Source organism: Emys orbicularis, chromosome 4 (assembly GCF_028017835.1).
Source record: "Emys orbicularis isolate rEmyOrb1 chromosome 4, rEmyOrb1.hap1, whole genome shotgun sequence".
Classification (NCBI taxonomy): Eukaryota; Metazoa; Chordata; order Testudines; family Emydidae; genus Emys; species Emys orbicularis.
In genome coordinates, this window is record NC_088686.1 from 157,957,845 (window position 1) to 157,975,150 (window position 17,306).

General features: G+C 55.5%; 1 protein-coding gene and 1 pseudogene across 1 annotated transcript; one reads left to right on the forward strand and one right to left on the reverse strand.

The window, feature by feature from the left end:
• LOC135877976 (RING finger protein 112-like) overlaps window positions 1-17,306 on the forward strand; it is a 1,138,053-nt pseudogene that overhangs the window by 1,022,079 nt on the left and 98,668 nt on the right.
• LOC135877139 (serine protease 27-like) lies at window positions 1,548-16,630 on the reverse strand. The gene is made up of 9 exons (XM_065402483.1): window positions 16,573-16,630; window positions 16,091-16,117; window positions 16,011-16,032; window positions 15,683-15,820; window positions 15,102-15,373; window positions 14,349-14,500; window positions 13,371-13,520; window positions 2,489-2,638; window positions 1,548-1,811 (listed from the first exon to the last, which is right to left on the reverse strand). The coding sequence occupies exons 1-9, from the start codon at window positions 16,628-16,630 to the stop codon at window positions 1,548-1,550; spliced, it is 1,233 nt and encodes a 410-aa protein (XP_065258555.1).

The following is a 17,306-nucleotide window of genomic DNA, read 5'->3' on the forward strand; positions in this document are numbered from 1 at the left end:
AGGGGATCCTTTTTCAGTGTATGTCATGATCTTAACATGACTGGACACTTCAGGGTTGCAAAAACCTTAGCCAAGCGAAGGGCAAATTTCTGCTGGGTGGATGTAGAAAACGGAGGCAGGAAATGTGATGCCACTTGTGAAAAAGATCTCCCCTAGGACAGACAGAGCCAGGATACGGTGGTAACTTGTTGGGGCACTGATGGGGCGTGTTGCTGCTGACGTGGTGTAGACTTTGCCTGAGACAGGATCTAGCAGCAAACGTTGGCTGGTCACTTTGGACAACTTCACAAACCGCCCCCTAAGAAATCCAGAGGTTGGGATAGTAGCCGGGGTCCCAGGGAATGAATCCTTCACCAGGTCTGGGTTCCCGGGTGAGTTATGCACAGATCATGGGCGGAGATTTGAATCCAAAGTGTTTCAACAGGTTGGTGAGATTCTAGGGATCCACTATCAGGATCAATCTACTCTCAGATTCGTTCAGCTTTGGATCGATCTAACTCTCAGGGTCGTTTGGAACAGGCTTCCCAGGGAGGTTGTGGGATCCCCGTCACTGGAGGCTTTTAAGAGCAAGTTGGATGAACCCCTGTCAGGGCTGGTCTAGATTTACTTGGTCCTGCTTCTGCACAAGAGGCTGGACTAAGTGACCTCTCGAGGTCCCTTCCAGCCCCACAGCTCTCTGGTTCTCTGTAAGGTCACATGGGGAAACTGTTAGACGTGGGGCCTGCTCAGGTCCCACAATGCTAGGGGAAGGAAGGGTGAGAGCCCAAAGAGGGATAAACCTTGGGGGAGGGACCCTCCACAGCTGACCTGAGTAAACAAAGTGGTGCGTAGTATAGAGTTGGGTCCCAGGACTAACCCCAAAGCTACCCAAAGGACCATTTGAGGGCATATCGGGGGGAGGGCAGGATTTCAGCTTGGCAGCCCCCCGAGTCTGAGAACGTAGCTGTGGAAGCTGAGGCTGGAAGGGTTGTGACACTGATGACTCCCCCAATGGAACAGACGGGGCAGGGACTGGCCCAGGCGGCAGCTCTCGCAGACACAATAGGCGTTCCTCAGGGGCCCATTGAACCCAGCCGGGAACCTGGGAGCAGAGTTTGATGCAAAACCATTTTATTTTTGACCACATGTGATGGGGGTGCAGCATCCATATATGCAGTTACACACAGGGGCCACTGTGGAGCTGTAGGAGGGGCTACCTATAAACCCTGCCCCACCTACACCGCCCATCTCCCAGCGATCCAATCCCAAACATCCTTGTTCTGCATGTCCAAGCGCTGCCCCATAGAGGTGCTTGGAGCAGTGCCCCTCCTCTCCAAGCAATCAGCTCAGGCTCTCTGCAGACTCAGGCAGTGTTGCTCTCAGTCACACTCAGGGCAGCTCTCCCTTCTCACTGCAATAGGGTCAGGCTGTCTGAAGACTCAGGCATTGCTGATAGGTCTCAGATCCTCTCCCATCTCCATCTCACACTGCCCCAAGACAGTGGAGGGTTTCACTGCTGGGTGAATGGAGGAGGGAGAGATGGGGGGGGCATCCCGATGGAAGGGGGGTCACAGTGACATCAAGAGAGTAGTGAAGAGAAGCGTGTAGGTGCTGAAGGAGGGTCTGGCATCATTTATTCCAGAGGTGCTGTTCTCCATGGTGGTGGCTTGGCCCCCGGAGACCACGTGCCCCCATATCCATTCACCATAGGCCACTGTCCGGACATAGATACTGGGACGATTGGGCTGGCCACAGCCGTCCCCCCAACTCACACTCCCCATCAGGAACCAGGTCCCATTGTAGTCACAGGCCAGCGGCCCCCCAGAGTCACCCTGGAGGAGCAGAGAAATTGGGATTAGTGAGGGCCTTCCCCCTCGTCCCCATCCCAAAGCATCCACAATCCAGCCCCTTAGGGCTATAGGCATATGGGCCACCCTATGCCCCCCCCCCCCCATATATTTTGTCCACACCAACATGAGAAGTGAAAGGAACATGGTATGCTTTTCCCACACACTTTCCCTGAAGGAGGCATTGGTGGTAGAGGTGGTATCCCCCACTATGTCACAGGTGCTGGGGTGGCTGTGTTCTTCCTCTCCTGCCCTACACAGAGACCACTGGCAGGGCTCCCCAGAGGAGTGGGGCTGGGAGTTAACACCCTCCATATTGATGCATAGAATATTTTCCCATCTCAGAGTGACTGGCTCAGGCTCTCTGCAGACTCAGGCAGGCCTCAGTTACCCTCTAGTCACATTGTCCCTCTTTTCTACCCAACCACAAAGGTTCTACTATTACTTCAATAAAAAATAAAAGCTGGGGCTCTGCCCTAATCACAGGACTCCAGGAGCTGGGGCCTAGGCATGGCGCTGTGACTCCACCTGCCAACTCAAAGGAAGCTGGGTCCGGAGCTCCGTGGCTGCAGCAGCCGTTCTACTCACTGCAGGCCCTAGATGGCGACAGGGAGCCACGCTGGGGCTCACGTGCATCCAGCCGGCCCAGAGCCCTCTCTCACCTGGCAGGAGTCCCTCTGCCCTTCAGCGTAGCCGGCACAGATCATATCAGGTTTGACGGGGTCCCTGCCGATGTTCGGGGCTGGGTTGATGTTGTAGAGGGTGTTGCAGGCTGCAGTGTCGATCAGCTGGACCTGAACCTCCTGCAGCGCCTTGGGGGGGGGGGGGAGAGAGACTGGGGGGGGGGGGAGAGAACCAGGGTACTAGATCCATCACCTCCTGCAACCCACCCCTGTGCCTGACAATTTCCTATCCCCATCTATCTCCCCCATCCACTCTCCTCCCCTCTAGCCATCCTCCACTCCATCCCCTCCCCGTGTCCCATTCCCTTCACCTCCGTGCATCCATTCCCCACCTCCACCCAGCTTCCAGAGCCGCACCAATCCCCATAGGACCCAGTCTGTGCCGTGCTGCCCCTAGAGGGGGTTTCCACTGCAGGATTCAAATCAGGGACCATCTGTATCTAAAACACAAGGTTCCCACCTGAGATCAATAGATTAGCTGTCTCACGGATGACTCTGAGGGATACAGCCAATCAGGGGTAGCCAGCTGGCAGGGGGCAGCAGAGAGCTGGGCAGGGATTATTTCAAGATGCAGCAGGAATCACAGGGCTCCAGGAACACGGGGCTTGAGGAGTGGAGTGATAGCATCTCCCCCGGGGGATGGTCTTACCCTCAGAGGCTATTCTCCCCCAACCGGTGACCCAGCACGTGTGGTTGCCAGGGAAGGAGTTGGAGGGGCCTGGCAAGCAGATGGGGAGGATTTCATCAGTGTATCACACTGGCTCTGTGAGCTGCACTAGGGCAATGTCGGCTGAATGGGTCCCCCTGTTGTAATTGGGGTGGACGATGATCTGGCGCACAGGGGATGAAAGCCGGCTTGGGGAGGGGTTGGACAGCTGGTGCTCCCCAAGGTTCACACGATAGGCAGACTGGGGGAAAGCCCTGGGGAGCAGAGGGAAAGCACCGATCAGTGGGGGAAACTGGATTGCAAACATGGGCAAAAATGCAGTTGGGTCCAGGGAACACAGAGGGAACACCTGACAATGAGAGGCAGCCACCTCTCGGGCAGGGCAGCTGGGGGAAAACTACCCACGATGCTGCACAGGGATGGTCCACCCGATTCTGAGATGCAGCCACCTCTGGGGTGGGGCAGCTGGGGAACAGCCTCACAGTGATGCCATCCAGGGATGGTTTGCCTGGCATAGATCTAGGCAGGTTGCCTGTCTGTGCAGCACCGGTCCCTTCCCGCCCCAGTTACTCACAATTGGAGTGACATTGTTTGGAGGAATAGGTTATTTGCTGAAATATGTAGTTTGGATTCTTCTAAAACTATTCACAAATTCAGATTGAATTCAGCAAATAGTTTCAGATGAAAAAACTTGGAAAAGTGGAACCTTTGACACATTCTTTGACACATTCCCAACAAAAGATTTTCTCTTTTCATTTCAAAGCAGTGCTTTATTTTGAAATTTAGCTAGATTTGTATTTTTTAAGAAAATGTAAATAAAAAGGGATAAAGAAAGAAATCCCATATTTCAACCCTGACCCTCACCCTGATGATACCCCTTGCTCTAACCTCCATGATAACCTTCACCCAATGATACCCTTAACCCTCACCCCATTATAACCTTAGCCCTATGATAATGTTAACTCTTATCCCTAACACTGATGATACCACCTTATCCCCTCTGTTCTAACCCACAATCCCCACTCCCCTCCCACAGCTGCGATTGGACCCAGGTGTTCTGACTGAGGGTATGTCTACACTACGAAATTAGGTTGAATTTATAGAAGCCGGTTTTATAGAAATCGGTTGTATACAGCCGATTGTGTGTGTCCCCACGTAAAATGCTCTAAGTGCTCTAGTCGGCGGACCGCGTCCACAGTACAGAGGCTAGCGTCGACTTCCGGAGCATTGCACTATGGGTAGCTATCCCACAGTTCCCGCAGTCTCCGCCACCCATTGGAATTCTGGGTTGAGATCCCAATGCCTGAATGATGCAAAACAGTGTCGCGGGGGGTTCTGGGTACATGTCGTCAGGCTCCTCCCCCTCTGTCAGAGCAACGGCAGACAATAGATTCGCGCCTTTTTACCTGGGTTACCTGTGCAGACAACATACCACGGCAAGCATGGAACCCGCTCAGCTCAGCTCACCGTCACCATATGTCATCTGGGTGCCGGCAGACGTGGGACTGCATTGCTACACAGCAGCAGCAGCTAACTGCCTTTTGGCGGTAGACGGTGCAGCATGACTGGTAGCCTTCATTGGCTATCTGGGTGCTGGCAGCCGTAGGGCTGCATTGCACCAGCCCCTTGCCTTTTGGTAGAAGATGGTATATTACGACTGGTATCCATCATCGTCATATTGCAGTGGCTGTCAATCATGGGCACCTGGGCAGACATGCTCAGTCCTAGCGAACTGTCTTGATGATGATGGCTATCAATCGTAGTATGCTATTTTCTGCCAAGCGCCCAGAAGAGGCCGAGGGCGATCTGGGTGCTGGCAGAGGTGGGGCTGCATTGCTACACAGCAGCAGCCCCTTGCCTTTTGGCAGTAGATGGTGTATTAAGATTGATATCTGTCGTCGTCATATTGCGGTTCGATCAGAGGCACCTGGGCAGACATGCTCAGTCCTATTGAACTGTCTTGACGATGATGGCTATCAATCTTAGTACACTAGCTGCCAAGCACCCAGTATTTTCTGCCAAGCACCCAGAAGATGCCGAGGGCTATCAGTCATGCTGCACCGTCGTCTGCCAGCTTAAGATGTAAAAAATAGATTTGTTCTGTATTCATTTGCTTCCCCCTCTCTCCGTGAAATCAACGGCCTGCTAAACCCAGGCTTTTGAGTTCAATCTTTGGGGGGCCATTCTGTGTAACAGTTGTTTGTGTTTCTCCCTGATGCACAGCCACCTTTGTTGATTTTAATTCCCTGTACCTGTACACCATGTCGTCACTCGCCCCTCCCTCCCTCCTTCCCCTGGTCCGTCAGATACTAGTTTCGTGCCTTTTTTCAGACCAGACGCCATAGCTAGCACTGGGATCATGGAGTCCGCTCAGATCACCGCGGCAATTATGAGCACTATGAACACCACGCGCATTGTCCTGGAGTATATGCAGAGCCAGAACATGCCAAAGCAAAACCAGGACCAGCCGAGGAGGCGATTGCAGCACGGCGACGAGAGTGACGAGGAAATTGACATGGACATAGACCTCTCACAAGGCACAGGCCGCAGCAATGTGGAAATCATGGTGTTACTGGGGCAGGTTCATGCCGTGGAACGCCGATTCTGGGCCCGGGAAACAAGCACAGACTGGTGGGACCGCATCGTGCTGCAGGTGTGGGACGATTCCCAGTGGCTGCAAAACTTTCGCATGCGTAAGGGCACTTTCGTGGAACTTTGTGACTTGCTTTCCCCTGCCCTGAAGCGCCAGAATACCAGGATGAGAGCAGCCCTCACAGTTGAGAAGCGAGTGGCGATAGCCCCGTGGAAGCTTGCAACGCCAGACAGCTACCGGTCAGTCGGGAATCAATTTGGAGTGGGCAAATCTACTGTGGGGGCTGCTGTGATCCAAGTTGCCAGGGCAATGAAAGACCTGGTGATATCAAGGGTAGTGACTCTGGGAAACGTGCAGGCCATAGTGGATGGCTTTGCTGCAATGGGATTCCCAAACTGTGGTGGGGCCATAGACGGAACCCATATCCCTATCTTGGCACCGGAGCACCAAGCCACCGAGTACATAAACCGCAAGGGGTACTTTTCAATGCTGCTGCAAGCCCTGGTGGATCACAAGGGACGTTTCACCAACATCAACGTGGGATGGCCGGGAAAGGTACATGATGCTCGCGTCTTCAGGCACTCTGCTCTGTTTCGAAAGCTGGAGGAAGGGACTTTCTTCCCGGACCAGAAAGTAACCGTTGGGGATGTTGAAATGCCTATCGTGATCCTTGGGGACCCAGCCTACCCCTTAATGCCATGGCTCATGAAGCCGTACACAGGCAGCCTGGACAGGAGTCAGGACCTGTTCAACTACAGGCTGAGCAAGTGCCGAATGGTGGTGGAATGTGCATTTGGACGTTTAAAAGCACGCTGGCGCAGCTTACTGACTCGCTCAGACCTCAGCGAAAAGAATATCCCCATTGTTATTGCTGCTTGCTGTGCGCTCCACCATATCTGTGAGAGTAAGTGGGAGACATTTATGGCGGGGTGGGAGGTTGAGGCAAATCGCCTGGCCGCTGATTACGTGCAGCCAGACATCAGGGCGGTTAGAGGAGCACAGCAGGGCGCGGTGCGCATCAGAGAAGCTTTGAAAACTAGTTTTGTGACTGGCCAGGCTACGGTGTGAAACTTCTGTTTGTTTCTCCTTGATGAACCCTCCGCCCCCCCCACCCAGTTCAGTCTACTTCCCTGTAAACCAACCACCCCACCCTCCCCTCCCCCCTTCGAGCACCGCTTGCAGAGGCAATAAAGTCATTGTTACTTCACACTCATGCATTCTTTATTAATTCATCACACAACTAGGGGGATAATTGCCAAGGTAGCCCGGGATGGGTGGGGGAGGAGGGAAGGAAAAGGACACACTGCAGTTTAAAACTTTAACTCTTATTGAAGGCCAGCCTTCTGATGCTCGGGCAATCATCTGGGGTGGAGTGACTGGGTGGCCGGAGGCCCCCACACCGTGTTCTTGGGCGTCTGGGTGAGGAGGCTATGGAACTTGGGGAGGAGGGCTGTTGGTTACACAGGGGCTGTAGCGGCGGTCTCTGCTCCTGCTGCCTTTCCTGCAGCTCAACCATACGCTGGAGCATATCAGTTTGATGCTCCAGCAGCCGGAGCATCGACTCTTGCCTTCTGTCTGCAAGCTGACGCCACCTATCATCTTCAGCCCGCCACTTGCTCTGTTCATCCCGCGATTCAGCCCGCCACCTCTCCTCTCGTTCATATTGTGCTTTTCTGTAGTCTGACATTGACTGCCTCCACGCATTCTGCTGTGCTCTGTCAGCGTGGGAGGACATCTGGAGCTCCGTGAACATATCGTCCCGCGTCCTCCGTTTTCTCCTTCTAATCTTCACTAGCCTCTGTGAAGGAGAAACATTTGCAGCTGGTGGAGGAGAAGGGAGAGGTGGTTAAAAAAAGACACATTTTAGAGAACAATGGGTACACTCTTTCACGTTAAATTTTGCTGTTCACATTACACAGCACATGTGCTTTCGTTACAAGGTTGCATTTTTCCTCTTATATTGAGGGCCTGCCGGTTTGGTGTGAGAGATCACTCACACAGTGCCAGGCAACAGATTTCGGCTTGCAGGCAGCCATGGTAAGACACAGTCTTTTGGCTTTTTTAACCTTCTTAACATGTAGCGCTCTCATTTCCCATACCAAGCACCCGTTGGGTTGGCCATTTAAAATGGGTTTGCAATGTAAAAGGAGGGGCTGCGGTTTCCGGGTTAACATGCAGCACAAACCCAACTAACTCCCGTCCCCCCCCCCCCCAATTCTCTGGGATGATCACTTCACCCCTCCCCCCCACCGTGTGGCTAACAGCGGGGAATATTTCTGTTCAGCAAAGCAGGAAGGGGCACCTCTGAATGTCCCCTTAATAAAATCGCCCCATTTCAACCAGGTGACCGTGAATGATATCACTCTCCTGAGGATAACAAAGAGCGATAAGGAATGGATGTTGTCTGCATGCCAGCAAACACCGGGACCATACGCTGCCATGCTTTGTTATGCAATGATTCCAGACTATGTGCTACTGGCCTGGCGTGGTAAAGTGTCCTACCATGGCGGACGGGATAAGGCAGCCCTCCCCAGAAACCTTTTGCAAAGGCTTTGGGAGTACATGAAGGAGAGTTTTCTGGAGATGTCCCTGGAGGATTTCCGCTCCATCCCCATACACGTTAACAGACTTTTCCAGTAGCTGTACTGGCCACGATTGCCAGGGCAAATTAATCATTAATCATTAAACACGCTTGCTTTTAAACCATGTGTAATATTTACAAAGGTACACTCACCAGAGGTCCCCTGTGTGCCCTCAGGGTCTGGGAGCACGCCTTGGGTGAGTTCAGGGGTTACTGGTTCCAGGTCCAGGGTGATAAACATATCTTGGCTGTTGGGGAAACCGGTTTCTCTGCTTCCTTGCTGCTGTGAGCTATCTACATTATCTTCATCCTCATCTTCCTCGTACCCCGAACCCGCTTCCCTGTGTGTTTCTCCAGTGAGGGACTCATAGCACACGCTTGGGCTAGTGGTGGCTGCACCCCCTAGAATGGCATGCAGCTCCGCGTAGAAGCGGCATGTTTGCGGCTCTGCCCCGGACCTTCCGTTTGCTTCTCTGGCTTTGTGGTAGGCTTGCCGTAGCTCCTTAATTTTCACGCGGCACTGCTGTGCGTCCCTGTTATGGCCTCTGTCCTTCATGGCCTTGGAGACCTTTTCTAATATTTTGCCATTTCGTTTACTGCTTCGGAGTTCAGCTAGCACTGATTCATCTCCCCATATGGTGAGCAGATCCCGTACCTCCCGTTCGGTCCATGCTGGAGCTCTTTTGCGATCCTGGGACTCCATCACGGTTACCTGTGCTGATGAGCTCTGCGTGGTCACCTGTGCTTTCCACGCTGAGCAAACAGGAAATGAAATTCAAACGTTCGCGGGCCTTTTCCTGTCTACCTGGTCAGTGCATCTGAGTTGAGAGTGCTGTCCAGAGCGGTCACAATGAAGCACTGTGAGATAGCTCCCAGAGGCCAATAACGTTGAATTCCATCCACACTACCCCAATTCTGACCCGCTAAGGCCGATTTTATCACTAATCCCCTCGTCGGAGGTGGATTAAAGAAACCGATTTAAAGGGCCCTTTAAGTCGAAAGAAAGGGCTTCGTCGTGTGAACGTGTCCAGGCTTAATTCGATTTAACGCTGCTAAAGTCGACCTAAACTCGTAGTGTAGACCAGGCCTGAGTCTCATTCTCACTGTGCAGGCCATGGGCAGGTAAGGATTTTGGCTGGCACTGAGAGCCCTTCCCCGGAGCTCTGAACACACAGGGCTGTGTAGCCACAAGAGAGATGCTGGCACTGAGGATGGCAGGGCTGTTCTGGGATAATGGGCGGAGCTTGGGAATTATGGATGGAGCTACTGGCACTCATTCCCCTCCACACACGTTCTCAGGGCCCAGCAATGCCTGCGGATATCCCGCCCCCTCACACACACACACACACACACACACACACACACACACACACACACACACACACACACACACACACACATATATTAATATCTGTGCCTTTTCTTTCTTCACTCCCTAGGTCGCGGGTTCTCAAACTGGGGGTTGGGACCCCTCAGGGAGTCGTGAGGTCATTACAAGGGGGGTCACGAGCTGTCAACCTTCAACTCAAACCCCACTTGCCTCCAGCATTTATAATGGTGTTAAATATATTAAAAAGTGTGTTTAATTTATAAGGGGGTTGCACTCAGATCTTGCTTTGTGAAAGGGATCGCCAGTAAAAAAGTTTGAGACCCACTGCCCTAGGTGCTCAGGGGAGTTGGAATCAGACAGGCAAGATACCCACCACAAAACTCCAGCCTCACCTGTCCTGGACATGTGTCATGAGAAAGAGATCCTGGGTTCAACCCCTGGATCTGGGACAAGAGTGGGAGCTAGTGGGTTAAAACAGGGGGGCCGGGAATCAGGATTCTGGGTTCTTTGTTCATCCCATTGTCACGTTGTCAGGTGCCTACTGACAGGGCAAACCAAAAAACAGGGCAGACACTCCAAACTGGTGATATGTTCTGAGTAATTTCACCAAACCAGTAACAAATGTGACCGTCTCACCATGGAGTCACAGACAGTCCCCTTGCACTCTCCAATCTCTCTTGCCACCCAGACAAACTGGATGTAGTGATAAATGGTCAGAAAAATCACACCACATTCAGGTTGGTTGCAGTCCCAAGACACCAGTCACTTACCCCAGATCAGTTGGTGCCTTAGATCCTAAACCAAAGACAACACCGGTAGCCAATCCTTGTTAGGGAGGTGATTATACACCATTCTCTTGCTGTTTCCTTTGACTACCCTAGTTTTACTACTGCGGGTTACTTGTTGCAAAATACTCCTGGTGCAGTCAGCATCCCACCACTGCCACCACCCGTCACAGAGCCACAGGATCCTTTCTACGGCCCCATCTTTGGAACTCTCTCTAGGATGAACCACTTCAATGTGCCCAACCCTCTTGGGGTCTCACTCTTCCTCCAGGGTAAGTCAGGTGGCTTCATCTCCCTTGACTGAACCTCTGGAGCTCCAGCCCTCCTGCTTCACACCGTGAGCTCTGCTTAGCATGTCCAACTGAGCCCGACCCCTGGGAGAGACGTATCCATGCTGCAGGGACTAACGCACCTCACCCAGAATTGCAGTGACACTCACACAGCGCTGTCAAAACAGTCGGGTTAGTCACCTGCCACACAGCACAGGGGGAGGGAGGGTCCTTTGTGGAGCACAGAGAACTGAAGGCTAACGCATGGCCCATTCTGGGCAGCAGGGCCGGCTCCAGGCACCAGCCCACCAAGCTTGTGCTTGGGGCGGCACCTGGAGGGGGGCGGCGCGGCGCTCTGGCCGCCGGGGAGAGTGGGGCCACGGCCGGGCTCGCCGCCCTCCCCCCGGCGCTCAGGCCGCCCTCCCCCCTGGCGCCCTCCCCCCGGCCGCCGGGGGGAGAGCGGAGCCCCCGCCGGGGCTTGCCGCCCTCCCCCCGGGGCTCCGGCCGCCCTCCTCCCCCCCCCCACGGGGGGGGGCGGCCGGAGGCTTTTTTGCCTGGGGCTCGCCGCCCTCTCGCCGCCCTGCCCCCTGCGCTCTGGCTGCCGGGGGGAGAGCCGAGCCCCAGCCGGGGCTCGCCGCCCTCCTCCCACGGCTCCGGCCGCCCTCCCCCCGGCGCCCTCCCCCTGGCCACCGGGGGGAGAGCGGAGCCCCCGCCGGGGCTCGCCACCCTGCCCCCAGGGCTCCGGCCGCCGGGGGGAGAGCGGAGCCCCCGCCAGGGCTCGCCGCCCTCCTCCCAGGGCTCCGGCCGCCCTCCCCCCCTGGCGCTCTCCCCCCGGCCGCCGGGGGGAGAGCGGAGCCCCCGTCGGGGCTTGCCGCCCTCCCCCTGGGGCTCCGGCCGCCCTCCTCCCCCCCCCACGGGGGGGGGGGGGCGGCCGGAGGCTTTTTTGCCTGGGGCGGCAAAAAAGCCAGAGCCGGCCCTGCTGGGCAGCCCAGAGCCCAGGCAAGCTGCAGTGAACCCCATGTTTGAAGCTCTGTCTCTCCATCTGACCTCCTGGGTCCCCAGGTGAGAGCCCCGACTCCTTCCAGCACCCAACGCTTATCCCCCACAGCCAGTCCTTTGTTCTGGAGCTGGGGGCGCTTCTCATCTTCCCTGCTGAGAGGTGAGGAAATCCATCTTCCGCCGGGTCGCAGGTTGCCAGGTGTCAACGGCTGGTGGTTGGATTTGCCGTCATCTTCATGGATTCTCCACTGACGTGGGGTCGGCCCGTCCTTTTCCAGTGCCCCGGCCCGGCTCAGACAGCGAGGTGACTGTCACAGCTAAGGACTTGTCTACACTTGAAATGCTGCAGCCGTGGCGCTGTAGCGCTTCAGTGATGCTGCGACCGACGGCGGTGGGAGGGGTTCTCCTGTCGGTGTAGTTAATCCCCCCCCGAGGGGCGGTAGCTAGGACGATGGGAGAATTCAGTTTAACAGCATTGCTCTGGGGGCGGGGGTTGGGGAAGGATTTTTCACACCCCTGAGGGACATAGTGAAACCGATCGAATTTCCCAGTGCAGGTCAGGCCTGTGTCTCTAGCCTTCCCTGAGAGCAAACAGTCCTTTCCCACACACGGGGTAACAATGCAGCATGCAGGGGAAACTGAGGCACAGCTAGGGACCATAAAAATATTACAGGAAATTCCCACTTTGTCACACTTGGTCTGGGGAGTCAATGCCATGCCTGGCATGATGGGGACCCAGATTTCAGTTTGGGGGGATCTATGCAGCGCCCAGCATGATGGCGGGGGACGGGGGGACGGGACTGACCTCAGTCGACTGAGTTTGTCTGTGCAGTGCCCGGCATGACAGGGGGCCACGTCTCATTTGAGGGGGGTCTGAAGAGGGCCAGGCACAACAATAACCTGGATCTTGGTCAGGGTCTGTGCAGCACCTGGCACAATGGGGGCCTCAGTCTTGGTTGGGGAGGGATCTGTGCCGCACACAGCCCCTAAGCTCTGCCATCCCACAGCTAACACCAAGCCGCGGAGCCCGTGGGAGGCTGTGGCTGTGGCAGTGGCAGGACTGGACCTAGCGGGAGGAGGCACCAGCTGCTGCGTGGCTGTTGCCGTGAGGAGACAGAATTTGCAAAGCCAATTTATTGATGATTTTCAGAGCACGGGTCCCGGGATCAAAGCAGCTGCGGGGCCCTTCCCCGTTGGCTTCCCAGTCGCCCCCAGGGGGCGCTGCGGGGCTGCAGGAAGGGCTGGATATAATCCCCCACCCCTGCGCTCCCCATTCCCATAGCGCCCCTGTGCTTCCATCCACCACCCTCTTCCAACCGTGTCCCAGAGACCCCAGCAACGCGGGGCCCACACCCGGTGCCAAGGGGGGTCTATAGACACCCCGGCTGGCGGGGGGCTGGCGGCTCCAATCTCCTTGCAGCTTATGCCCAGGTAGAGCAGCCCCTGCCCAGAGGGGGGTTCTGACACCACCTTAGTGGGGGAAGGGGTGGCTGTGCCGGGGGAGCTGGAGGGAGCATCTGTGCCTGGGGGTGGCATTGATGGAGCCCCAAGGGGGCAGATCACAGGGCTGTCAGGAGGAGCCCAGCAAGCAGCAGTATGACAGGAGAGAAGGCTGAAGGGTTGGTGCCACCAGTGACCTCCTGGATCCAGTTGGCATAGAACGAGACCTGGGTGTACACCCCGGGACTGGGGGTTGAGGAGTCCGTGCAGTTAGCCCCCCAGCTGACGATCCCAGCCAAGAGGAAGTTGCCATTCCTTGGACAGACCAGAGGCCCCCCAGAGTCTCCCTAGGGGAGAGAGAAGGACATTACAGTCAGCCAGGGCCGGCTTCAGCTTTTTTGCTGCCCCAAGTGGCGAAGAAAAAAGAAAAGAAAAAACAAACAAAGAAACACCCGATTGAGCTGTCGCTGAAGTGCCGCCAAAGAGGAACTGAAGGGCCCGCTGCCGAATTGCTGCCGAAGACCCGGACGTGCCACCCCAATAATGGACAGAGTGCTGCCCCTTTCTATTGGCTGCCCCAGGCACCTGCTTCCTTTGCTGGTGCCGGCCCTGCAATCAGCGAGGTTCACTCCTTTGCCTCCCTTCCCACAAAGAGGCTCCTGTTTTTCCTCCATTAGAGCAGGGAGAGAACCCAGGAGTCCTGGCTCCCAACCCCCCCTGCTCTCACCCACCAGACCCCACTCCCCTCCCAGAGCCAGGGAGAGAACCCAGGAGTCCTGGCTTACAGCCACCACCACCCAGCTCTAAACACTAAACCCCACTCTCTTCTTATGACATGTCCTCCTTCCGTGCTGGGGTAGAGCTACCACCGTCACTTGATCTGTTTTCTCTGGTGTTAAGCTCAGGTTAAGTCAGACCCATCCCAGTTCAGCAGGGTCAGAGCTCGGAGAGTTCCTTTCTCATCCTACAGAGCCTTTTGAGGTCTCCCAGTATGCACTGCTGCTGGGAGAGCCACTTTCATCGGCAATGAGACGCAGGAGAAGATCAAATTAAAACATCACCCACCTGGGCCTTTTGGGGGAGCGGGGGAGGAAGGGCCAATGTTTGCAAACAGAACAGTGGGCCAGATAATTTCAACCGGCCCAAGCATTGCCCCCACAAGCCAAATAGCCCACCTTGCAGCTATCGCGACTGACTCCTAGGGACCCAGCGCACAGCATGTCCTCTTCGATCCCAAGGCTGCATTCCCCATAGTGTTCTCTGCAGGTCGACACATCGACGAGAGGAACCTGCACCTCCTGGAGTGTCTGGGGCAGCGGAAGCGTATCTGGAATGAGAGAGCTGGAGATGGAGCCACTGGGAGGCCGAGGGAGCTGGAAAGGACGGGGCAGTGCTGGGAAAAATCTCTCCCAATGCAACGTACTGGCCAGGCGTGTGAACAATGTTGCCATCTAGGGGCTGCAACTCATAGTGCACATAAACATCACGGGAGAGTCTTTGTGTGTGTGTGTGTGTGTGTGTGTGTGTGTGTGTGTGTGTACAATGATGGTGGGGATTGGAGCTGTGTATGTATGTGTGTGTACAGTGATGGTGGGGATCGGAGCTGTGTGTGTGTGTGTGTGTGTGTATGTGTGTGTGTGTGAGTGTGTGCAGTGATGGAGGGGATTGGAGCTGTGTGTGCGCGCGTGTGTGTGTGTGCGCAGTGCTGCCCCCTGCTGGAGGGGATTGCGGCTCTGTGTGTGTGTGTGTGTGTGTGTGTGTGTGTGCAGTTTCCCTCTTGTGGCTACACAGCCCTGTGTGTGCAGAGCTCCGGGGAAGGGCTCTCAGACTCTGGAGACATTAGCCACCCCTTGGGATAGGGGCTGAATGCCCCCCCCCCCAATCACCCATTAGACCCATCACACTCCTATCCCCCCCCCCACCTTCACACGCTGACCCAGTGCGGCCCCACCCAGTGACCCAGCACACGTCCCCTGCTGGGAACTGGGTGGGGGGGCCCGGCAGGGAGATGGGGCGGATTTCGTCCGTGAAGGTGACAGGTTCTGTCAGCTGCACCAGGGCGATGTCGGCGATGTCCGTGCTCTCGTTGTAGTTGGGGTGGATGATGATGCGATTCACGGGGGACGAGATCTGGGTGGGGGAGGGGTTGGAGAGCTGGTACTCCCCCAGGTTCATGCGATAGGCAGAGTCAGGGAGAGAGCTGGGAGAGGAGGGCAGAAAATACCGATCAAGGGAGGAAGATATGCTGAGAACATAGACAAAAATGCAGCCACCTCAGGGGCAGAGCAGGTGGGGAACAGCCACACAGCAACGTTGCAAGGGGCTGGCTCACCTGGCACTGAGATGCAGGCAGCTCTGGGGTGGGGCAGTTGGGGAACAGCTGCAGAGTGATACCACGTGGGGATGGCTTGACCAGGAACAGGAAATCAGTGAGGGGGCTAAGGCCACAGCCAGATGTCACTGCAAGCCAAGTAAGGGCAGCCTGGGATCCCCTTCCAGGGTTACTCACCGATTGAAGCAGTGAGCAGCTGACACCACCCACTGGGCTGAGATGAGGGATCCTCCACAGATGTGGGCTCCATCTTCTTGCACACTGACCTGCCAGGGCCAGTTACCCTTCTTGGCATCCTGCCCCCCCATGATACGGCTGAATCCTGCACAAGCCAGGGGAGCCAGGTTAACATGGGACAAGGCGCACATCCCTTGTCCAGAACCCAGCATAGAACCCAGAAGTCCTGACTCCCAGCCCAGCCCCCTCTAACTACTAGGGATAGAACCCTGCCCCCAATTGTTCTAAACACTAGACCCCTCTCCCCTCCCAGAGCAGGGGAGCGAACCCAAGTCCCGGCTCCCAGCATCCTTCTCATACCACATGCCCAGGGCAGGTAAGGTTGGAGTTTTGCAGTGGGTGTCTTACCTGACTGATTCCAACTCCCCTGAGCACCTAACGAGTGAAGAAAGAGAAGGGAAAGATATTAGCATGTGTGTGTGTGTGCTGGGGGGAGGGGGTTATGTGCAGGCATTGCTGGGACCTGAGAAGCTGTGTGCAGGGGAATGAGTGCCAGTAGCTCCACCCATAATTCCCCAAGCTCCGCCCATTGCCCCAGAACAGCCCTGCCATCCTCAGCGCCAGCCACAATTCTCAGCAGTGTTTCTATTTGATTTACCACCAGTAGGTGTAAGAATCAACACTCCCCATTGATCGGAGAGGGGCAGCTCAGGACTGAATTCACAAATCCAGATTGGATGGGCTGGGGGATCTATGAAGGGCCAAGGGGTTGGATCCCCCTGTTATTCACTAGCCCAATTCCCTCCCCCACAACCTGTATCTCGCTCCTCTCCCCCCGGGAGTTAGGGGCTGGTCCCTACATCCCCCCCCACACACACACACACACTCACCCTGCAGCAGGGTTATCGCCAGCAGTGCTAAGGCCAGTGGGGAGCAGAGACGCTCCATGGTTCAGCCTTCCCCAGGCCTGTCTTGGCTGCATGCAGCTGCATCCACTGCTCCGACCAAACCCTGACTGGGGAATGCAAGTGCTGGGGCAGGTTTTTATGGGTACCTGTGTGCCCCTCCCTGCATCTATAGAGAATAATGGAGACTGATTTCCTGATCCTTCAAACAAGGAAATAAGTGTTGTTAAATCCAACGTGCTGAACAGGTTGTGACCACTTTCATTCTGCTCTGCCTGATGGCACCCTACTACGGGCTTCCTGGAAAACCAGACGAAAACATGTGATGGCCCAGGTGGCTGCCTGGAGGCCTACAGTGATTTTCACTTCCCCATGTTATTGCCAACTGAGTTTGACAAGCAGAGAGTGACAAAGACAGTACCTAGGTCGGAGATGTGCTTTTTGTGGGGTAAAGGTTATCATTGGGTTAGGGTTATCATGGATTTTAGGGTATTATGGGGTTAAGGTGAAAGTTATCATGGGGTCATGGTTAAGGGTATTGTTGGGGTCCACTAGGCATAGCTACCAGGTAACTCGGGGGAGCGGAAGACCAAAGTGTCGATGAAACTCTCTTGCTCTGGGTCTATCTGAACCCCCAAACTCCATCTTGTGAACTCTCACCTACTTCTGTGTTTACTGCTTTACATGCTCTGAAGTAGGCTGAAGCAGAAATGTATTGG